Raw genomic sequence first — 24,562 nt, 5'->3', positions numbered from 1 at the left:
CCTGTTTTTGGTTGCTCCAGGTGCCCTCTACAGATCTGGTCAATGGAATTTTCCTATTGACCAGATTCTTCCTTCAGGTGAAATATTTTCTTTTCTGGCCAAAAAGTGTATTTTATACGTGAGGTGGGGGCTCAGAGTGTTCCCACTTAGTAGAATAGGCTTTCAACTCCATTAAACCGTCTTTGTTTTGGTGAGTACCAAAAGCGTTTTTATTTTATTTTACTACAGACGAGAGGCTGCGCTACCGCGGTGCGAGGGGAAAGAATCTAAAGTACCATAGTGTTAAGGAGAACTCCTTCTAACGCTATGGACCAGAGCTAGATAAGGATACCTTTGTGAGTGTCTGGTAGGCTACCAGCTCTTGTTATGCAAAGCAGCCAGGTCGTTGAGTCCATTGTTTAAGGTGTTAAAAACGGCTCGTCCCTGAAGGTGCGTTGTTGTATTAATGATTGACTTCTCGCGGGCGGCTGACGTGTGTGCTCGCGAGTGCATGTGGAGCTGCTCGTGCATGTGCACGCGCGAGTCCCCAGCCCCCACAGTGTCAGAACTAAGGGTACGCCGTACCCCCCCGTACCCCCTACAGCTCAACCCTGTTCACAGGTGTTACCAATAATACTAATTAAGGCGCAGTTCCATTTTGTGTAGCATAGTGGTTGTCTTATTTTCAAGGACCCCCATAACTCTGAGAGTGTACAAATGGAACTCTCAGAGTTACACACCCACCATAAGGGGCCATTTGGGAACCAAAATGGAGTGTTTCTAGTGAGCCAACATGCACGTTATCAGCACCCTGACCAGGATGGAACAGAGCCTTCATTAGTATCATTGGTAACACCTGTGAAGGTAAGTAAGTAAGTAAGAAGAGAGGCCCAATTTCTTTCCAATATGGCTGCTGTGCATACAAGGGCGTATCGTCATAGAGGCCAACGGGGCCATGGCCCGGTCTATAAAACTCTGCTCCCCCAGGGGAAAGAAAAACAAAAAAAATCAACATAACAACATTAGCACCCATCACCCTATTCTGTTGTTGCCAAACACAGAAATTCGCCTTTGTTTTCAAATCGGGCTTATTTGGTTCCAATTGTACACTCTCAAAGTTAAATTAACATTGATTTTACAATATGAATTGGGGTCCCAGAGATATGAATGCCATTAAATGGGGGTCCGTAGCCTAATGCATGTCAAACTGGGGGTCCTTGAAATTAAAATGGATGAGAATCACTGCTAGAGAACCGTAAAAATCTTCTCTTATGGGGGGTCTCTGGCTTATCTTTTCAAATGGGGGTCCACAGGCTAATAAGTGTCAATTTGGGGGTCCTTGACATGAGAACCACTGCTGTATGCATGCAGTGAATGACATTTTTCGTTAGAAGGTGCTTTCTACTCTCTTAGGCTAGCAGTAATAATTGTAGAACGAATGGAACACCCAATGTCTCCCAGTAACGTTAACTCTTCAGTGAATGAACTACTACTGATGACTGACGTTATAAACAGCTACTTAGCTTTGTTAGCTTAGCATAAGCGCATTTCACTGTTTCATAGCTAGCTGTAGAATACAACTCTCGTAGACGTACTTATGATTCTGACGTCTTCAATCTACGAGTTGCAGGGTTCACGCCCCATGGACAAAGGGACTTTCTGCAGTATATCCCGTAGACACTCCAAACATGTACAAATTGAAAATAAAGGTGCTTACCTCCAAGTCCAAATGTTAACTTACGCTACGGGGTAGTAGTTTAATGTAATAATCCATATCTTTAAATAAAGAAGTGTTTTAATGCCGTGTGTGGCCGATTCTGTCGGAAGTTCCCAATGGGCGGTAGTGATTTGCATTCGGCCGAATTTTTAATGGGTGGCCATTAAAAAACGGTTTCCCCGTCAAACCGGTTCTCTTGCCAGGCACCAGCAGCTGCTGGTGGGGGGCCAGTGGGGCCACAACCCACAACCAGCAGCGCCCACCACAACGCCAGACCCGCCACCACCAGCAACCATCTCCGCGGCCAGCAGCACCATACAGTAAGTGTGCCCCTGCTCCCCGGATTCCAGCGGCGCAGTACGTTGCGCCTACAGACCTCTCTGCTATCGACGAGCCAGCAACTCAACCCAAACTAAGCCGCTTCCCAACTATACTTGCATATTGTGTTTTATTCACGTTTCTCTCGCTTGCATTAACGATGATGGTAATTCTCAATAGACTGTCACTTATCAGCCATCGTTGCGCGGGGGGGGGGTTAAGAATCTGGCCCGGTCTCACTATAAAACCCTTTGTTTCAGATGACATAGACACTAATAACAAATATAGCTGCAGGCAGCGATAATACGGGGCCAGTGAGAGAGAGACAGACAGACATGGAAACTGGAGAGAGAGAGAGAGTAATGGAAACTGGGGGAGAGAGAGGGAGAGAGAGAGAGAGAGAGAGAGAGAGAGAGAGAGAGAGAGAGAGAGATGGAAACTGGAGAGAGAGGGAGGGAAAGAGACAGAGATAGAAACTGGAGAGAGAGGGAGGGAAAGAGACAGAGAGAGAGAGAGAGAGATGGAAACTGGAGAGAGAGAGAGAGAGAGAGAGAGAGAGAGAGAGAGAGAGAGAGAGAGAGAGAGACATGGAAACGGAATAGATTGAAGAGAGACATGGAAACGGAATAGATTGATGAGAGAGAGAGAGATGGAAACAGAATGGATTGATTGGACATCTCAACCTATTGCCATTGACAGGAATCGAATTCTCAACCTTCGGACTAATAGGCTTCAACGTTACCTATAGTGCTATAGCTTTGTCCAGGCTGATGTTGTCTGTTGAAGATCATAAACTCTTGCCTTCTGTCATGAACCAAGCCAACACTAAGATCACTCGTTCACAAACCATTTACCAATAGAGAAATTGTATGTCTCCTCGCAACCGAAAACAGTGAAAGCAGCTGATCTACAAGCTCAGAAACACGTTGCTATCTGAAAAGTTTTGAGATTGTAGATCGGCTATTTTCAGAATGAAGTATGTCATACATTGAAAAAGTGTACTCTCAAATAAGCATTTCAGGTTATCTTTACCATTTGCACATGTATTCATTGATACAGTCATGTTGTTTGCAATTCAACTTAAGTCTGCATCAAGTGAGGCTTGAACTGGCGAACTTGAGATTGTGAGGCACTCATTTAAGGGAGACGCCATTGGACCAACAGACAAAGAACTGTGAAAAAGGAGACCACACAGATGATACAGTTTCACGCAAATAGCTGAAAAATCCTGGGTTTAAGTGTTTTTCAAACTGCTCAAAATTGCGGACAATCTAAGGGCGGAGCTTACTGGTCAAAGCGATAGATGTGTTCCTCATGAGTCAAGGCACAAGTGTAAGCAAGTTTCACGACTTTCGGCCAAACGAGGCATGACTTTTGCCTGTTTAAAGTTTGCATTTTCAAAAAATTGCTATAGCGCCCCCCTTTGGCCAATTGGAGTGAGATTAGTTTCAGTGATATTTGGAATGACTCTCTACATTACTGCAACGTTTCAAAGAAATGTGAGTCTTGCATGTATGTGTCAGGGGCAGATGAATAATTTTCATAAAACTGCAATAGTTAAAATCTATTTCCTCCTGGGATTTTTGAGTAATCTGCACGAAACATTTTACACATGAATTTAGGACCTTTGCCGACAAAACAAAAGCGGCGGATTTTCCATAAGTGAAAAAATTCAGAAGTTATGAGCCAATGGCTGTTTTTCATATGATTCAAAATGGTGGGCGATCTAAAGGTCAGAGGTCAAAAGTCAGACCACGAAAGTTGTCGGGCATGAAGAGACGCATGTGTGTATCAAAGTTTCATGGTTGTAGGTCAAACAGGGCATGAGTTGTACCTGTTCAAAGTTGGCACTTTCAATTGAGTGCTATAGCGCCACCCTTTGACAAATGAGTGTGAGAATTATTTCTTGATAGTTTTTCATGTGCATCTACCATATGGCCGAGTTTCGTAAAAAGCGTATGCACGGTTAAGCCAGAATTGCCAAAAACAAGTATTTTTCAAACTGCTCAAAATTGCGGACAATCTAAGGGCGGAGCTTACTGGTCAAAGCGATACATGTGTTCCTCATGAGTCAAGGCACAAGTGTAAGCAAGTTTCACGACTTTCGGCCAAACGAGGCATGACTTATGCCTGTTTAAAGTTTGCATTTTCAAAGAATTGCTATAGCGCCCCCCTTTGGCCAATTGGAGTAAGATTGGTTTCAGTGATATTTGGAATGACCCTGTACATTTCTGCAAAGTTTCAAAGAAATGTGAGTCTCCATGTATGTTTTAGGTGCAGATGAATAATTTTCATAAAACTGTAATAGTTAAAATCTATCTCCTCCTGGGATTTTTGAGCAATCTGCACGAAACGTTTAATTCAATTCAATTCAATTTTATTAAAGTGTCAAATCACAACAAGTTGTCTCAAGACACTTTACATGTAGAGAAGAGACCCAACATCCCACCCTGAGCAAGCAATTTTGCGACAGTGGCAACGAAAAACTCCCTCTTAATTCAACAGGAAGAAACGTCAGGCAGACCCTAGGCTCTAGGGCGGGGGCCTTCTGCCTCGACCGTGTTGGGGGAAAGAAGAGAGAGAGAAAGGGAGAGACAGAGGAGAGACAGAAAGAGATACAGTGCAAGCAGTAACAATAACAATAATAGCAAATATAATAGTGTAAGATACTAGCATATGATAGTATAATATAGTACAGCAATAGTGTGTATGCAGTATATAATGGAATAATATAAAAATGTTTAAGATAATATAATATGCGGTATAGTGTAGTGTAGTAGAAGTCCACGGTCGTGTCCAGGTCGTGCTCCATGGAGAGAGGCCCGGTCCGGTCCGCAGTCACAGTCTTGAGCCGCAGCTGGGGGTCCGTAGTAACAGTCCATAGACTCCATGGAGAGGCCCAGGCCCGGTCCGCAGTCACAGTCTTGAGCCGCAGCTGGGGGTCCATAGTAATAGTCCATGGACCTGCGACGTGGGTGGTAGAAGAAACTCCGGGGAACGAGTCCCCGGTTGTAGAATTAGTGGCAGGCCTTACTAGAGCGTGAATCCGTACAGGGTTAATTACGATTGTACCAATGGGACACAAACCCACACAACCAAAGGGAGGACGGGAAGAGAGAGGACGAGGGGAGAGAGGAGAAAGGGGAAGGTGGGGGAGAGAGGATGACTATAGGGGGACTGAGTCTATACACTTCGGCTATAGGCTTTATCATAGAGAAAGGTTTTTAGTCTAGTTTTAAATATACAGAGTGTGTCTGCTTTACGGACTGAGACTGGGAGAAGGTTCCACAGCTGAGGTGCTTGAAACTTAAATGCTCTACCTCCTGTTCTAGTTTTTTTGGGGGTTTACTGGAACCGTAAGCATTTTTTCATACTGTGGACGCAGTGGTGTTCTGGCTGGTTTACGGGGCTCGATGAGTTCTTTGAGATATACTGGTGCCTGTCCATTGAGAGCCTTGTATGTGAGGAGGAGAACTTTAAACTCTATTCTGTATTTAACCGGGAGCCAGTGCAAAGGCTATTTAGGGACTTACTTGGGCAGCCTGATAGTAAGGCGTTGCAATAGTCCAGCCTAGAAGTAACAAATGCGTGGACAAGTTTTTCTGCATCATTTTGGGACAGAATGTGCCTAACTTTTGCAATATTACGCAGGTGAAAAAAGGCATTTCTTGAAATTTGTTTTATGTGGGACTGAAAGGACATGTCTTGGTCAAACGTGACTCCCAGATTCTTTACAGTGGCCCTGGAGGTCAAGGTAATACCATCTAGGGTAAAATTCTCATCGATTAATTTATCTCTGAGGTGCTTAGGGCCGAGTACAATAACTTCAGTTTTGTCCGAGTTGAGGAGTAGGTAATTACGGGTCATCCAACTCTTGATGTCTATAAGACATGCTTGAAGTTTAGCCAGTTGATCTGTTTCATCTGGCTTCATTGATAGATATAATTGTGTATCATCTGCATAGCAATGGAAATTTATAGAGTGTTTCCTAATTATCTCACCTAAGGGAAGCATATATAGAGTGAATAGTATTGGTCCAAGTACAGAGCCTTGTGGGACTCCGTATTTAACCTTTTCGCGTAGTGAAGGTGTATCGTTAACGTTTACAAATTGAAATCTGTCAGACAGATAGGACTCAAACCAGTTCAATGCAGCACCCTTAATGCCAACCAGATGCTCAAGTCTCTGCAACAAAATATGGTGATCAATAGTATCAAATGCAGCACTGAGGTCCAACAGAACCAGTACAGAGAGAAGGTTATTATCGGATGCAATCAGGAGGTCATTTGTGACCTTCACTTGTAACACTTCAACTTTGGACCTCTGCCTACAAAAATTTCCAACGGATTTTCCATAAGTGAAAAAATGCAGAAGTTAGGAGCCAATGACTGTTTTTCATATAATTCAAAATGGTGGGAGATCTAAAGGTCAGAGGTCAAAAGTCAGAGGGTGAAAGTTGTTCAGCATGAGGAGACGCATATGTGTATCCAAGTTTCATGGCTGTAGGTCAAACAGGGCATGAGTTGTACCTGGTCAAAGTTGGCATTTTCAATTGAGTGCTATAGCGCCACCTTTGGACGAAAGATTGTGAGAATTATTTCTTGATCGTTTTTCATGACCATCTACCATATGGCCGAGTTTCGTAAAAAGCGACAGCGCGGTTCAGCCAGAACTGCGAAAAGTGGCAGAAGTGACAGAATAAAGCGAATAATAAAACAGGTCCAGAGCTGAGCTCTGGCCCCGTAAATATAATATCAATACTGCGTAAATATAAATTCCACTTAAATCATAGTCATAATTCTTGTCATCTGGACCAAGTCAAGTGAATCATACTAATGGGTGACCGGGCCTTCTGCTCGGCCGCTCCTCAACTCTGGAATGCCCTCCCTGACCACCTGAGACCACCGCAGTCTTTTGAAGCTTTTAAAAGAGGACTAAAGACCTCAGCACCGGATCTGGGCTGATCAGCGCTCTAGGCGAGATTCCTCTGACCCCCCTGGGGGTCCCGACCCACAGGTTGATTACCACTGGTCTAGAACAGTATTTGTCCGTATGTACAGTAGAGTATGTCCCGTCCCCCAAATATGGATGTACAGTATGTCCCCTGTTTTGTGTAGTTTAGTGTAGTTTAGTTTAGTTTATTTGGTTTATGAAGGACAGTGTGCACATACATTAGTTATACATTAAGAATAAAAAGATGGGATCTGTAGAGTCAATAAAAATGATTGCACAAACAATAAACACAACATAACGTCATAATATCAGGACCACAGTGTCAAATGCGGTACAAACGACAATACAATACAGAATACAATAAATACACATATGAAGTCTGTCCTTATAGATTACACATACCATAGAATCTCTGCCAACAGCCATAACTCTTACATAATACCATTATGAAATATAAAGTGAGTAGTGATGTAAAGTTACATGGTTCTCAAAGTGGGGTCCAGGGACCCCCAGGGGTCCTTTAGGGGTCTCCAGCAAAATTATAGCATCAAAATTGGTTTAGCCACTTTAATGCTATGTAATGCTATATTATATTTCAACGCAAATCTTATCGTATGGGGGTCCCTGGCACACATCTTTTTCAGATCGGAGTCTGCGGCCAAATATACATTTATTATTTATTAATTTGGGGGTCCTTGACATGAAAAGGTTTGAGAGCCACTGATTATAAAGTGCATAGATCAGTACCACAAATGGACAGAAGAGGGAGTACCTCCTTATACAGTAAAGTGCTTATTAGCACTTCACATTCAATCATCCCTTTCTGCTCAGTGGTTTGCAATCCATATTATATGTTATAATACATTATTGATGCATTAATACATTTCACATCAATTTGATTTTCAACTTATTAGATAATCCTCGCTGTCCGGTGGAAACCTTGTATGTTCCAAACCAAACCGTTACTTTTTCAAGAAATGGATAAAAGAACCTGTCACAACGAGTGTGCTATTGGTGGGTAGGGAGTGAGGGTTGGGTCTTCCCAATCACACGCCCCTAAAGCATACCCTGCTTTATCAATAGGCTCTATTCACAGCAGCCATATTTTCACTTCCTTAACAGGTGTTACCAATGATACTAACGAAGGCTCTGTTCCATTTTGTGTAGCACAGTGGTTCTCAGATTTTTCAAGTTCCACGACCCCCATAACTCTCAGAGTTACACACCCGTTAGGGGCCATTTGGAACCCCCTTAAGGACCCACATTTTAGTCCCACTGGTGTAGCAGTGTTTCCAGTGAGTCGACATGCATAATATCAGCACCCTGACTCTGTTTGACCAGAATGGAACCGAGCCTTCATTAGTATCATTGGTAACACCTGTGAATGTCTTCACAATATGGCTGCTGTGCATAGAGCCTATTTAAAAATAATCTTGTGTTGTCTCCTTCTCTGTGGCCTATAAGTGCTTTCTCCTGCTTTCTGCCTGTAATCGGGATTGGACTTTTGATGTAACATACAAAAAAAAAATCTTTGTATTATTATTATTATTTTAATTGTATTTATTTATTATTTTATTATTTAAGTATTTTTGATTTTACTGTATGTGTGCTGTATAAATAAAATTATCCTTGAGGATATGTTTTTTACACTCACATTTAAATGAACATAAATGCAATTAACATTTCCAGGACAGAGAAAGTAGGACATGTGGTAATAGTGCATAATTCGTTTATCGTTCAACAATACTCAAAAGCACATAATAAAAATCACACCCTGTGTGAAGGTAGCGGCGCCTTTGATACATTTTGTCATCGATATGTGTTTATAATGTGTTTATAGCCACGTGTCACGTGAAGCTTGACCAATCACTTTGTTGACGTACGCACCTGACCAATCAGAACGTTGACGTACGCACACGGACAAAGTCAGGTATAGAGCAGGATCCGCTCTATACCGGCTAGCGCCACTAAAAAAAGTTCTCACAGGGTGGTCGACGGCATGTGGTCAGGTGTTGAGGTCATAGGGACAGATGATGAGGTCATAGGGACAGAGGATGAGGTCATAGGGACAGAGGATGTGGTCATAGGGACAGAGGATGTTGAGGTCATGGCAGAGGTGATTGAAGGTGGTGTTGTTTTCACCACATGTCTATTTTCATTCCTGAAACAAAATAAATCACATCAGTCTTAGAATATTGTCTGGAGTAAATATTGATTTCCACATTAGATTAGATTATCTTAATGCAGCTCAGTCAGGTTAATGTTGACGTTCATCTTACCTGTTATGATGTCTTTTATAGATGAAAATTCCCATGTTTGACTCTGGATTCAAACATTTCTTGCCGCTTGCTGTTTCCACACTGGAGATGGATAAAATAATATTAGTGACAGAGGATAGAGAACAGTGTGTAAAAAGATAAATGAATGCATCGATCATGTGATTTAAGCTGCTGTTTCTAACATTGTACTTACACAATCTGCCTGCGAGGACAGAAGGCACTGGCTTCAAACACCTGGTAAGACTTGATGAGTTTTGGGTTCATGTAGTTGAGTCCTTTATCTGAACATTTGCAAGACTGTGTATCACCTGTAGAATGAAAGGACAGGGCACTGTTAGTCTTATAGTGGCATGAAAATAATTAAATATAATCTGTGTTTTAAAACCATTGTTGACAAACTGCATCAGCAGTCAAATAAAAGCAAATTATTCTCCACAGAACTAAACCATCAGAGCAACACAAGATGAAAAGATAGACAGTAAAACAAAATCTAATTTGTGACTATAAAAGTAAATGACAGAATTGCAAAATCCACGATTTCCAATTAAGTCTATCCATAACTGTAGCTGGTATTATGCAAAACAACTTGATGTGCAACAGTGTATATTAGTGAAAAATATACAGTACCTTCTACATGCAGAGCAAGCAGGCAGATTAGAAAGGCGATGACAGTTGATTGGAGAGATGACATGATGGAGAGAAGCTTCTTCAAGTGTTCTGATGGTTTCCTCTGTTGATAATATGGTGAATGGATGAGAGCTCTCACACACACACACACACACACACACACACACACACACACACACACACACACACACACACACACACACACACACACACACACACACACCATGATTTGTGTGCGTGGGGAACTCATTTGAAACAAGCTCAGTGCTTTTATGAGTCTTCCAGTTTAGTAGACCTTGTATTGTGAATTTGTACTTCCATGTACTGTTGTTCTCATGTCTTACTAAATAAAGTACATCAATCAATCAACACACACACACACGCACGCACGCACGCACGCACGCACGCACGCACACACACACACACACACACACACACACACACACACACACACACACACACACGATTGGTGGTGTAATGTGGTGTCATTTGGACTGACAGGGTGCAGTCGATGTCTCTGTCAGAGTTTGTTCTAGTGGGACAACAAGCAGAAATACTAGCTACAAGCAGTGGTCAAAAACAAGCAACTCGTTCAATACAGGCAGACACATCATCAATAGTGAACAGGGAGAAATCCAAAACAGGCAAATGTCCAAACCACAGGTTGTCACAGTCACAGACACAGCCACTGCCCCCCTCCAGTTTGTCCTGATACAGCCCCTGCCCCCCTTTCCCTCTCCAGTTTTGCCTTGATTCCACCACACTTTCACTCTCCCCACCTCCCTGTGCCCTGATTGCCCTGAGTGGACTCAGCTGTGCCCAGTTGGCCCTCGCGCTCCAGAGACAAACTGCCTTGAGCGTTTATCTTGCTGGAATTTTTCCTGTTTTAGTTAGGTAAATAAACAGAAACTTTTTACTGAGTTGAAACATTGTTTGCATTAAACAAAAAATTGTGGCTGTTAGACCTACCTTTTTAATAAAGTGTTTTTTTTTATTTATCTACACTGGTTTTTCTCCTGGGCTTTATGACTTCATGCAATGTTTATGTTTTTTTGTTTTGTTTTGTTTAGCGTTGTCATGAATTACGTGTGTATGTATGTATTATTGCATTATAATTCATACATATTATATTGCATTTTGTTTTTTTTATCCGCCATATGGTTTCTGAACTGTTGGTTGGCAACTGTGTGTGTGTGTGTGTGTGTGTGTGTGTGTGTGTGTGTGTGTGCGCGCGCGTGCGTGCATGCCCATGCGTGGAGTTGGGAGTTGGGGGAATGTGTTTGGGGAGGCTATGAAGAGGTCGTATCAGGACACGTGTCAGAGTGCAGTGGGTGATGAAGGTATCTGTGGAGCTTCAGCAGACAGGAGAGGACAACAGGATGAACATGGTACTGTGGCTGAGTCAGAGTGTGACCTCTCTGCTCCTTTCCTCTCTAACCATGGAGCTTCATTGTAAGTAGATCTAATAGACCACCTCCTGATACCGTGTGAGACTGGAGGATCTCACAATGATGACATGTTTTAGAGTGATACAAGCCCTGTGTGGTGACATGTGACCAGGGATTATCTGCACACGCTCAGCCCGGGACAGGGGCTGCATGAGTTTGTCTTGTTATGGAGAATATTCGTTTAGAACAGGTTATGTGTCACATAGTGAACTGTTAAACTCACCCTATCTAGACCCTAGACTAATAATAATAATACATTTTATTTGTATTGCACTTTACATTTGAAACAAACCTCAAAGTGCTACAGTACATAATACAACAAGATAAAGAAAACCATTAACTCTGGGATGGGTTTTGATTTTGTTCAATTTTGTTATTATTGTTTTCTTTTTTGGTTGAGTTGATAGATTTTGTAGACATTGTGTGTCAGAAGCAAAGCAGAAAGTCAGCGGTGATGATGACATGCTATTGATCTTGTTCAGCTCCTGGATTAGTCATTAAGGTCAAAGTTCACACAGTAACCTTATGAGTTGAACTGTATACTGTCTCCTGGATGCACCACCCCCCCCCCCCCCTCTCCCTCTCTCTCTGTCTCTGTCTGTGTCTTTCTCTCTGTCTCTCTTTCTCTCTCTCTGTCTTTGTCTCTCTCTCTCTGTCTCTGCAGTCTCTCGAGGCAGACTGCCAGCTCACAGCCACACTCCCATTCCATGCTATGGTGGTATATTATGAAGGGAAGGAGCCTCCTACTTCTTGCCTTGTGTCTCTAGGACTGAGTGTTTACATACACAGTCAAAAAGAGAAATGGCGCCAGCCTAGGTCAGGAGTTAAAACTTCTCTATATGTCAGATCCAGTGTATACTTCAGCAGAAACATGGTTCAAAGACCCTCACCCCTTGGTGGTGAGGGTCACAGTGTGACCAAATCACCATGATAACCAACCTGTTTATTTACAACAAACCATTGTATGTCTTTTTTATTTACATTGCATGTGTTCTGATAGAAATCATACAGTTCCTCATTCCCACCCTGTAAATATCAAATAAATAGCATCAAACAAGAGAAACAAAGGGCATCATCTCATGTATTTCAATAGATAACCAACCTGCTGTACTACTTAAATCATATGATCCATGCCCTTCACTTTACACTGTTCTCTATGACCTGTCACTAATAATATTTAATGCATCTCCAGTGTGGAAACAAGCGGCAGGAAGGTATGTGTCAAACCCGAGTCACCTGTGCTTATAGATAAACGTTCCGGTTTTAAGATTAACCCGACTGAACTGCACTAAAAGAATATAAACCAGTATGGAAATCAATACTTAATCCGGACTAAGACAGAACAATATTTTAAGACTGATGTGACTTTTTTGGTTTCAGGAATGAAAATAAACATGTGGTGAACACAACATCACCTTCCTCCACCTTTACAGCAGGTGTGCCGTAGCTGGTGCCGGAATAGGAGGGAGGGACACGGTACTTTTTAAGTACATTTTTAAGTATTTATTTTACTTTACTGGAGTATTTCCAATTTTCTGTACTATACTCCACTACATCTCAGAGGCAAATATTGTGCTTTTTACTCCACTACAATTATTTGAATACTTTAGTTACTAGTTGTAGATTTGTATTATTATTACAAATCATACATTAACCGCTTCAGCCCTATATATATATTTCGGCCATTTGAAAATAGCTGATCTACGCGTAGCATCGCGACGCGTTGTGAGCTTGTAGATCTGCTATTTTCAAAAGATTTCGATACATTTTGAAAACTTGAAATGGGACATTTCTGCATAATGAATAATTTTACTTTTGGTACTTTAAGTACATATTGATGCCAATACATTTGTACTTGTACATTGTACTCAAGTCATTTTTTAATATCGAACTTTTACTTAGTAAGTATTTTTAAATTGTGGTAGGAAGTTATGTGGCGGACCCTGCCGCTGCGGTTGGTGCGTGTACAGCACTGACGTCTCCCCACGGCACGGTGTCTGTCTGTCTGTCTGCTTCCCACTCCGCTGTACTCTGTCTCCTCTGCGTTCACTCCCTCTGCTTCTCTTCACCGTCACAGCTGCGACCTGGCCATCCTCGGGCAGCCTCCCACGGACGAGGTCCTCCCGCAGGCAGGCAGGGCACACACCGCCAGCCGCATAGCAGTTTAGGGGGTCGTGGCTCCCACTGTCCCCCCACCGACTGGGGTGTCCCTGCCTACCCAAACCCCAGTCCGTGGTAGCCTCCCTTGCTCAGGCCAGGTCGCAGCGCTTGGCTTCCTTCCTCTCCCTCTCTCAGCTGCTCACTTCTGTTCCAAACATTTCCTCTGTCTCTTAATCTCTTAAGAGACAGAGGCGGGCTCTTAATCAGGCTACCACACCCAGACTCAGGTGCAAGTCATCACTCAGCCTAGGGTTAGTGTAGGTCAGTGGAAAGAAAATATAAAAACATGCAACTCAACACACTCGGAAATAAATCACAGCAAAAGCAAATACAACAAAACTCACGCGCGCGCGCGCACACACACACACACACACACACACACACACACACACACACACACACACACACACACACACACACACACACACACACACACAATTAGTGTGCTGTTGGAGCTAAGGGCCTTTTCTCTGTCCTGGCCAATACTGATTGTCTCTACAACACTGGTAGGGACAATCTACAATGTAACACTGTTAAATAAGCACTGAGGATTTTATAGTATAGATTGGGGTTCCAGTATAGCTTACTTCAGTTATTCTCAATTCTCAATTCAATTATTCTTTTTTAATTTCAAGGACCCGCAGTTTGATATGCATCAGATCAAAGACCCGCATTTAATCCCTGTTTTTAGTTTTTTTATCAACACTGTGGAACCAAATGGACCCGCCAATCAAGAGGACACTCTCTTGTAAGTGCATGCAGAAAGGAAAAGGTAAATGAAAATGAAATCCTGTGTTTCCTAATCTTCTTTCCACAGAAGACACTATAGCGGAAGGAAGGTCACTTCTCTTTTCTTATCCAAAGAGAAGAGACCCGTGCGTATGCAGTTCTGTGAAAAGGACAATAATAGCACAGTGTGGTTTTAACAGGGAATAGTTAGTCATTTTAACTGTCTTTATTCCTGGTGCATGATGATAACTATGACTTTCTATAATCTTCTTAGCCATTACTTTTTTAATTAATCGAATAATTGAGAAGCACGTTTTCTTTGAGAATTTGTTATATATTTTTATATCAGCTAATTGACGCAAGAATTGGGATAAATTCCTTTTTATAATCGACTAAATTGATTTGTGTGATTAAACACTTAAGCCCTACTTTGTTTTGTGTCTTGAACAAAAATAGCAAAAATCGAAATGCTCACAATGCGTTGAGATGCGATGTGTTGTGAGCTTGTAGATCAATTAAATATACTTACAGTATATATTGTTGCTTTTGGGCAGAAACCTTCTATGTCCAAAACAGTTACTTGTCAGGAAATGGGGGGGAAAACTCTGGATCTGATGTAGTTATTATTTAGTCACAAGCTCTTGTTATTACTTTTCATTGGTTACATATTTGTAAAACTAACAGAAACATTTAACCACTTTCCCTTGGACTTATTTTGTTTTCAATAGCCAATCTACAGTACCAGTTCACAAAGCTTCAAGATGTGACGTGTTGTGAGCTTGTATGTAGCTATTTTTAATGCTTTTTTTGTGACACTGTAGTATGATAAAGTAGGGTATTCATTTACGAAACAAACGTTGAAATATGGAGATACGAGGTTTCTGCATGACAACAACGATATGCAAAGACATTACTGAGAAAGATAAGATGCCCAGGGTTTGTATCCAAAAGGATTCCATTTATAGGATCTTTAGTAACATTTCCCTTGCTACCAGCTTATCATTGGTGTATCTAGCAAATACAGGACAGTTAACAGTGTCACAAAGAGACCTATAGACAGAGTAATGGAAAGGCCCCCAGGTCTGGCCTTTCAGGAACAATTGATTGGTTTACTCTCTCTAGGTACATACAGTCTTTTGTTGACAGTCAATCCATCAAACGTGAGAAAGTTAGTCCATTGGCAGTTGGCACACAACTGATCATAAGTCATCAACTGTTTGTACAGTCATCACACGACATTTCATGTTCTGTTGTGCTGGTGAGTTTCATTGAAAAAATACAAAGGAAATAGAGGAGGGGGACCACTGTATAATGCAAAGAAATAGTTTTAATGCCTTCAAACAGCTATTTTACAACTTTTTGTTTAGGTACATGTATAATGACTCTTCCTCAGGCAGTCTCCCTCCTCTATTTTTTGCATTAGATTTTTGTCTCCTTGGGAACCCTAGGACTCTTCACTTTTTTTTGTGGCCGGTGAGTTTTATCTCAGTCGCCAGCTTTTGGATTTGCCAGCCGTATTGAACTGCCTGCTTGTTTTTTCCCCCACCATTACTTGTGGCTGGACTTAATATTTCCGCTTTGTGCTGCCATTCTGGAACAAACCCTGACAGACCCTCTACAGCAGTGGTTCCCAACCTTTTTAGCTCAAGACCCAAAAGAGAAATAAGATGTTTGCCAGGGACCCAAACTAGTGAAAATAGCAGATCTACAAGCTACAATCTACGAGCTTGTGGATCTGCTACTTCTTAAACTTTTTTATTTATGGGAATTATTTGATGTTTTTAATTGTATTTAGGAAATACTTGGAAGTGTTGGAATTGTTTTTAATTGATGACAGCTTTTTTTGTTTAAACTCTTTTGAAATATATATATTTTTTTTTGTATGTATAGGAAACAAAAAAGGGCATATTTACTCATGAGTCGACCCATAAAAATTGGTACTGCACATTGTCAGTCCTAACCACATCACGTAAAACCACACCAAACCACAACACATAACACCACACCACACCACACCACACTAAAACCATACTACACTACAAAACAAACCCTGACAGAGACAATACTACACACTGTCAGTCCTAACCAGACCACATTACACTAAATAACATTACACCAAATCACACCACTCCACTTTGCATGAAATGACAATGAAAACTACACACACACACACACACACACACACACACACACACACACACACACACACACACACACACACACACACACACACACACACACACACACACACACACACACACACACACACACACACACACACACGCAAGTGTCAGCTTTAGTATTTTGTACCATTACAAGAAATGGCCAAGAGATTTCAAGAAGACACTGAGAAAAAAAACAGCTGTGAGGGGATTCTGGGAAAACGAAACCAAAAGAGAAAGGGGTTATGTAGTGTCCTGGATGTGTGTGTGTGTGTGTGTGTGTGTGTGTGTGTGTGTGTGTGTGTGTGTGTGTGTGTGTGTGTGTGTGTGTGTGTGTGTGTGTGTGTGTGTGTGTGTGTGTGTGTGTGTGTGTGTGTGTGTGTGTGTGTGTGTGTGTTTGGGGGGGGGGGGGGGGGGGGGGTTATTGAGTGGCATAAATAAGGGAGCTCTCCATCATTCACCACATTATCAACAATCAGAACACTTGAAGAAGCTTCTCTCCATCATGTCCAGCATCATGAAATCAGCTGTCATCACCTTTCTCGTCTGCCTGCTTGCTCTTGCTCTTCATGTAGAAGGTAATGTGGCTTTTTTTTTTACACTAATGTACATTGTTGCACATCAAGTTACTTTGCATAAATACCAATCACAGTTATGGATAGACTTAATTGGAAATCATGGATTTTGCAATTCTACCTTTATAGTCACAAATTAGATTTTGTTTTACTGTCGAATCTTTTCATCTCGTGTTGCTCTCTGATGGTTTAAATACTTTTCTTTTATTTGACTGCTGATGCAGTTTGTCAACAATGGTTTTAAAACACAGATAAGGGTTTAAATATTTAATTATGTTCATGCCACAATCAGACTAACTGTGCCTTGTCCTTTCATTCTACAGGTCAACTTGGTCTTACACAGTCTTGCAAATGTTCAGATAAAGGACTCAACTACATGAGCCCAAAACTCATCATGACTTACCAGGTGTATGAAGCCAAAGCCTTCTGTCCTCGCAGGGAGATTGTGTAAGTACAATGTTATAGACAGCAGCTTAAATCCTATGATCGATGCATTCATTTATCATTTTACACACTGTTCTCTGTCACCTGTCACTAATATTATTTTATCCATCTCCAGTGTGGAAACAGCAAAAGGCAAGAAATGCTTGAATCCAGAGTCAAAGATGGGAGTTTTCATCTATAAAAGACACCATAACAGGTAAGATTAACATCAACATTGACCTCACTGAGCTGCACTAAAATAATATAAACCAATATGGAAATCAACATTTACTCCTGTTTACGACAAAACAATATTCTAAGACTGATGTGACTTATTTTGTTTCAGGAATGAAAATAAACATGTGGTGAAAACAACCCCACCTTCAATCACCTCTGCAATGACCTCAACATCCTCTGTCCCGATGACCTCATCATCTGTACCTATGACCTCATCACCCGTACACATGACCTCTACAACCGACCACATGACCTCAACATTGGACAACATGCCGTCGACCACCCTGTGAGTTCTGCTGTGATGAAGATGAAGAACAACATGGCAGAACTCCACCATAAACACTGTGATGAAGATTACCAACACTGTGACACTGCTGGGAAAGTCTTTACTTGAGTAAAGCTTCAGTTCAGAGTAGTTTTAATGTCAAAGTAAACACATTGCACTGAACTAAATGATTCTGATTACCAGATGACTTATTTATATAATTATAAAACTGCCTCTTATTTATATAGATAATGTGTGTGCATTGTGTGTGTTGTTACTACTATGCATATATTTTTTACTGTTTATAATGAGAAATGATGATGCTTTTTTTATTATGTGCTTTGAGTATTGTTGAACAATAAACAAACTATGCACTACCACATGTCCTACTATCCCCTGTCCTGGAAATGTTAATTTAATTTATGTTAATTTAACTGTGAGTGTAAAAAACATATCCTTAAGGATTTTATTTATACAGCACTTTTCAAAATTCAAAACCTCCTAAATTAAAAGAAAAGATAAGGGCTTAGTAACATCTGGAGTGTTCATTTAACTCTGATAGATCCTAATATTTGACTGTGCACACAAAGCAGAATAAACAACAAGGAAAATTAACTGAGAAAAAGATGTGTAGGTGAGACTTTAAAGATGAGCTGAATGTTCACTCTTTTGGAGCATATCTGCTCTCATGAATGGAATATGGTTAACAATATGCCCCACCGGACAGCAAGGATTATCTAATAAGTTGAAAGTCAAATTGATGTCATTGTATTAATGCATTGATTGATAATGTATTATGACATATAAGGTTCCAGGTGGTCCCCTGCTAAATGATGGAGAGTTGGTAACCAAATGGACCCTTATAGATCTTTTACTCTTGAGAGTGCAAACTAAAACCAAATGGACCCTTACGGGTCCATTTGGTTTTATTTTACGCTATCAAGACTGAAATTATTGTTAAACATCTGCATTACTTTGTTTACAAGAAATCTACACAATTAGAGAATGTAGAATAATTGTTATTTTGATCAACGTTTGCGTGTCATCTCTCCTATGGTACCAACATCAACACAGCATGGAATTGTGGACAAAATCTTTTCCAACGACGACGAAATATTCTAAGTTATGGGTCTGAGAGTCTAAATCTCATCAAATGGTGGTCCGTGGCTCAAATGCCAAATAAATAATGGACCTTGATATGAAAAGGGTTGAAAACCACTGTATTATAGCATTGCTGAGGTCTTAGTGAGCGGAATGTGTGCCAATTCATAAACGTAGTATGGATTGCAAACCACTGAGCAGAAAAGGATGATTGAATGTGTGTTTTTGTAGGCAGTCTGGAGCATGTGGAAATCCATATTCAAGACTTCCTTTGATAGAGGTACTCCGTCTCCCTCTTCTGTCCATTTGTGGTACTGGTCTTTACACTTTATAATCAGTGGCTCTCAAACGTTTTCATGTCAAGGAGGACCCCCAAATTAATATGTATATTTGGCCGCAGGCTCCCATCTGAAAATACATTTGTACCAGGGACCCCCATACAAGATTTGCGTTGACATATAATATAGCATCAAATAGCATTAAAGTGGTTAAACCAATTTTGATGCTATAATTTTGCTGGTGACCTCCTGGAACCCCCTCAAGGACACCTGGGGGGCCCTGGACCCCACTTTGAGAACTATGCAACTTCACATCACTACTCACTTTATATTTCATAATGGTATTATGTATAAGAGTTATGGCTGCTGGCAGAGATGATATGGTATGTGTAATCTACATGGACAGACACTTCAAGTGTATTTATTGTATTCTGTATTGTATTGTCGTTTGTACTGTATTTGACACTGTGGTCCTGATACTATGACATTATGTTGTGTTTATTGTTTGCGCAATCATTGTTATCATATACAGGTCCCATCTTTGTATTCTTAATGTATAACTGTATGTGCATACTGTCCTTCATAAACCAAATAAACTAAACTAAACTAGGGGACTAAAACAGGGGACATACTGTACATCCATATTTGGGGGACGGGACATACTCTACCATATGGACAATTACTGTTCTAGACCAGTGGTTCTCAACCCCCAGGGGGGTCCCCACATGATCAACTCCTACAATTTCAAGCGCTTATCAGGGGGGGGGGGGGGGGGGGCAGTGGATTAAATCTGATTATGTTGGGGGGTCCCCAGTTCTAATATGATTATTTTGGGGGGTCACGGCCTGAAAAGGTTGAGAACCACGTACTGTTCTAGATACTTGACCCCTTCCGTGACAAAAATGGTGAATTTTGCTGAAAGGTGACATGTTTGCATGCATGAAAAAGGCCACAATTCCCAAAACCTGGGTCCAACTGACACAAAACCCATTACACATTATGTAGCTGAATGTGCTCTACAGCTTTGCTATTATTTGGGACCACCCATGTCTGCCATTCTGAACAGCCACCATTTTGTGTTTAATCAAACAATGTTACAACTCAGTATCTCAGTAACCAGCTTCTGTTTATTTACCTAACTAAAACAGAACAGGAAAAAAAGATCCAGAAAAGCATTTGCGCTCAAGGCAGTTTTTTTTAAAGTCTCTGGAGCTCGTTTGCCAACTGGGCACAGCTGGCCCTCAGGTGAGTCCACTCAGGGCAATCAGGGCAGGGATACAGTGAACAGCGAGGTGGGGAGAGTAAAAGAGTGAAAGAGTGGTGGAACCAAGGCAAAACTGGAGAGGTAAAGGGGGGCAGGGGCAATATCAGGACAAACTGGAGGGGGGGGCAGAGGCTGTGACTGTGACTGTGTGGTTAGGAGTCAAGACATTGGCCTTTTTGTTCTCCCTGTTCACTATTTTTGATGTGTCAGTCTGCCTGTATTGAATTAGTAGCTGATAGCTAGGAAAATCTTGAGTCTGAAATACTCAGTTAAAGTTACCGTGACGCGGAACCAAATATGAGAAGAGAATACGGAGTTCAATATTGGTCTATTCAGAGAATGCATTCTGAGACATACAGAGTAAAGCAACAGTTTACATACAGTCACAGTCAGAATAAGTCACTCCCCTCAAGGGAGGGAGAGAGAGCTTGGTACATCATTATAGAGAGAAAGGGGCCCTGTGATCTGATCTGACCTTATCTTTCCAGCACCTGGAAAGCATAAGGCTGCTATAATATGATCTCATCTCATGTTGATAAACACAGTGTAGGTTTAAGGTCATACTGACACAGTTAAAGTTACACTATAGGAAAACTCAAATCAGATAATGAACTATATGAACTGTAACTATAATGACAAGACAATTCTTTGATAACACTCCAAACATACAAATGATACAAAATAAAAGATGAAATCCTATTTATCAGTAGCTAGTATTTCTGCTTGTTATCCCACTAGAACAAACTCTGACAGAGACATTAACAGCTACATGTTCATGTTAATATCCAGTGGTGTAAAGTTACTAAGTACATTTACTCAAGTACTGTACTTAAGAACAATTTCGAGGTATTTTTGTACTTTACTGGAGTGTTTCCCATTTCCAATACTTTTACTTCTACTCCACTACAAATATTGTACTTTTATTCCACTACAATTATTTGAAAAATGTAGGTACTGCTGATAAATTTTGATATTACAAAAACATACATTAACCACTTCAGCACACTTTGACTATTTGAAAATAGCCAATCCACAAGCTCACAACGCATCACAATGCGACGCCGTGTGAGCTTGTAGATCTGCTATTTTCAAATGTATTTTTTATACATTTGTAACTTGTGAAATGGGACATTTCTTCATAATTACTTCCAGTACATTAAGTATATTCTGACGGCAATACTTTTGTACTTTTACTGAAGTACATTTTTTATAGTGGACTTGATACCTTTTCTTAAGTAAAAAAAAAAAGTACTTTTCCCCACTCCCCAAGTACTTTTGTTCATGTTAATGTCACACCTACAATCAACTTTTTCTGTTTTGGTGAATAAATCCTTGTGCATTTGACCTGCTATGCTCCTGCCTGTCTGTTCTGCAGTTGGGTCCTACTTCTCTTGAGTTGCATCGTGACATGTTTTGTTAAGTAAAAGTATTAATATCATAATGAAGAAATACTCTTTTACAAATTGATAACCAAGGAAAATTAGCCTTTTCAGAGAATTCTGAAGAATACAGCAAAAGCAATAGTTTACATACAGTCAGCCAGTCGCTCCCCACAAGGGAGAGAGAGAGCTTGATACCTCATTATAGAGAGAAAGGGGCCCTGTGTGATCTGACCTTATCTTTCCGTACCAGGCACCTGGAAAGCATAAGGCTGCAATAATATGATCTCATCTCATGTTGATAAACACAGTTTAGGTTTAAGGTTATACTGACACAGTTAAAGTTACACTATTGGAAAACTCAAATCAGATGATGAACTATCTTTAATGACAAGATGTATAACACTTGTTAATAACACTTTAGACATACAAATGATTCAAATAGAAGCACAGAATAACAGTCTATTATCACAAATAAAAGTCCTGTATTCAACATTAAGTAAAAGTACAAAAGTATTGGCATCAATATATACTTAAAGTACCAAAAGTAAAAGTACTCATTGTGCAGAATGTCCCATTTCACAAGTGTCCAAAATGTATAAAAATATTTTGAAAATAGCAGATCAGCTATTTTCAAATAGTGTATGTTTTGTGATAATAATCCAAAACTACAAAGTAACTACTGCCTCTGAGATGTAGTGGAGTAGAAGTAAAAGTATTGAAAATACTCCAGTAAAGTAAGAAATCCTCAGATTTATACTTAAAGTACAGTATTTGAGTAAATGTGCTTAGTTATGACCTTTCACCTTTGTTCTTGAAATATTAAATGCAGGGGGAAACCCCAGTGTCTGTATCCTGCTGTGGTTATATTCCTTAGAATACTGAAGAGAAACTAATAAACAGGAAACATTCCCTTGCCGGCATGCTGCAGCAGGCTTTAGTTGTCATTGCTTCACTTTCACTGACAGCCTGGAGGGAAGAAGATCACGTGATTTCTTATCAGAAGGTGAACGTTTATTCAGTCCCTTTTAAAAGAAATGCAGATCCTGGATCAGTGCCACGGTCATCATAGCTGTATTGTCTTCATATTTTCACTCTCTTTATAATGTGTGTCCTAAATGCTTGAAATGCAATTCATGATGCATATTAATAATGTTAATATGCATCACCCTCTGCAGTGTGTTCACATAATAGTATGGCATTTGAGATTGATTAGAAACAGTCAGACAAGTAGCTTATATGCACTTTATCTGATAAAACGTGACATTGAAATAAAGCTCCTTGGTCTAACAGTGGTTTATTATAAACTGCTCAAATTCCGTTCACTTCTCTCACGTGCCCGGTTTGTGCAAACATGAGCCAACACAGTGATTCCTCTTCTATCAAGGAATTCTTGGAAAACGAAACCAAACCAAAAGAGGAACGAGTGATGCAGTGTCTGGACTGCAGCCCAGTGGGGAAGTGGGGAGGATGAGGGAGGAGGAGGAGGGAGAAGGGGAGTGTGCATCTTTGAACATAAATACGAGAGCTCTCCTCCATCCACAACAGAGGAAACAATCAGAACACTTGAAGAAGAAGCTTCTCTCCATCATGTCCTGCATCATGAAATCAGCTGTCATCACCGTTCTCATCTGCCTGCTTGCTCTTCATGTAGAAGGTAAAGTGGCTTTTATACTATATATTGTTGCACATCAAGTCGCCTTGCATAATACCAGCCTGCACAGTTAATGGTTAGATTGAGTTGAAAATCATGGATTGTGTAATTCTATTATCTGGTTGTGTCAAAAGCCAGATTTTTACTCTCTACTCTTTTCATCTTTGTGTTTTTATGCTTGCTGCTGATGCAGTTTGTGAATAGTTTTAAAACACAGATAAATGTATTTAATCATTTAATGCCACTGTCCGACTAAGTGTTCTGTCCCTTCATTCCACAGGCCATACAGGCAATAGAAATTCCTGCCTATGTTTAAAGAAAGGAGTCAACCACATGAACACAAAACTCATCAAGGGTAATCCTTTGGTGGTTGAGGCTGGTATCTTCTGCCCTCGCAGGGAGATTATGTAAGTACAATGTTCTACACAGCATCATACATCATATGAGGTACCGTTCATTTTACAAACTGTTCTCTATCACCTGTCACTAATATTATTTTATCCATCTCCAGTGTGGAAACAGCAAAAGGCAAGATATGCGTGAATCCAGAGTCAAAGTTCGGAATTTCTATCTACAAGAAAGTCCAATTAAAGTAAGATTAACATTAACTTGACTGAGCTGCACTAAAATATTATCAACCAATATGTAAATCTGTATTTACTCCACATCAAGACGACAACAATTAAGACTGATGTGACTTTTTTGTTTCAGGAAAGAAAAAGAAGTGGCGAAACCAACACCCCTTCCATCACCTCTACACTGACCTCGACCACCCTGTGAGTTCTGCTGTGATGAAGATGGCAGATTCAGAACCTCAACCATAAACACTGTGATGAAGATGATGAACATTGTTAGACTGCTGGGAAAGTCTTGTTCAGAATTGTTTTAATGTCAAAGTAAACACATTGCACTGAACTAAATGCCTCTTCTGAAGAACATATGATTTATTTTTTGTAATGTAAATATCTGTAGATAATTACTAATACTGTTTATAATAAACATTATATAAAGATA

At 40.6% G+C, this 24,562-nt stretch overlaps 1 protein-coding gene across 2 annotated transcripts; it reads left to right on the top strand.

Annotated features, from left to right (window-relative positions):
* The first annotated feature begins 16,853 nt into the window (after window positions 1-16,853).
* LOC311043627 (C-X-C motif chemokine 11-1-like) lies at window positions 16,854-24,562 on the top strand. Of its 2 annotated transcripts, none has more exons than XM_084054934.1 (4): window positions 16,854-16,950; window positions 23,829-23,955; window positions 24,060-24,140; window positions 24,260-24,562. In XM_084054934.1, exons 1-4 carry the CDS (start codon window positions 16,878-16,880, stop codon window positions 24,309-24,311), a joined length of 333 nt encoding a protein of 110 aa, XP_083911060.1. In that variant the 5' UTR covers window positions 16,854-16,877; the 3' UTR covers window positions 24,312-24,562. The 2 variants fall into 2 exon arrangements, with proteins under 2 accessions (XP_083911060.1, XP_083911059.1); XM_084054933.1 differs by lacking the exons at window positions 23,829-23,955; window positions 24,060-24,140; window positions 24,260-24,562 and adding exons at window positions 17,271-17,394; window positions 17,507-17,587; window positions 17,717-18,050 and having other exon boundaries at window positions 16,856-16,950.

The sequence above is a fragment of the Gymnoscopelus microlampas genome (genome assembly GCF_963454915.1).
Source record: "Gymnoscopelus microlampas genome assembly, chromosome: 4".
Classification (NCBI taxonomy): domain Eukaryota; kingdom Metazoa; phylum Chordata; class Actinopteri; order Myctophiformes; family Myctophidae; genus Gymnoscopelus; species Gymnoscopelus microlampas.
This window is presented reverse-complemented; position numbering and strand designations above follow the sequence as displayed.

Coding starts and splice junctions, on each gene's coding strand:
- LOC311043627 (XM_084054933.1), top strand. CDS start 16,878: ATGTCCAGCATCATGAAATCAGCTGTCATCACCTTTCTCGTCTGCCTG. Junction 16,951..17,270: donor TCTTGCTCTTCATGTAGAAG/GTAATGTGGCTT, acceptor TTCATTCTACAG/GTCAACTTGGTCTTACACAG. Junction 17,395..17,506: donor TGTCCTCGCAGGGAGATTGT/GTAAGTACAATG, acceptor ATCCATCTCCAG/TGTGGAAACAGCAAAAGGCA.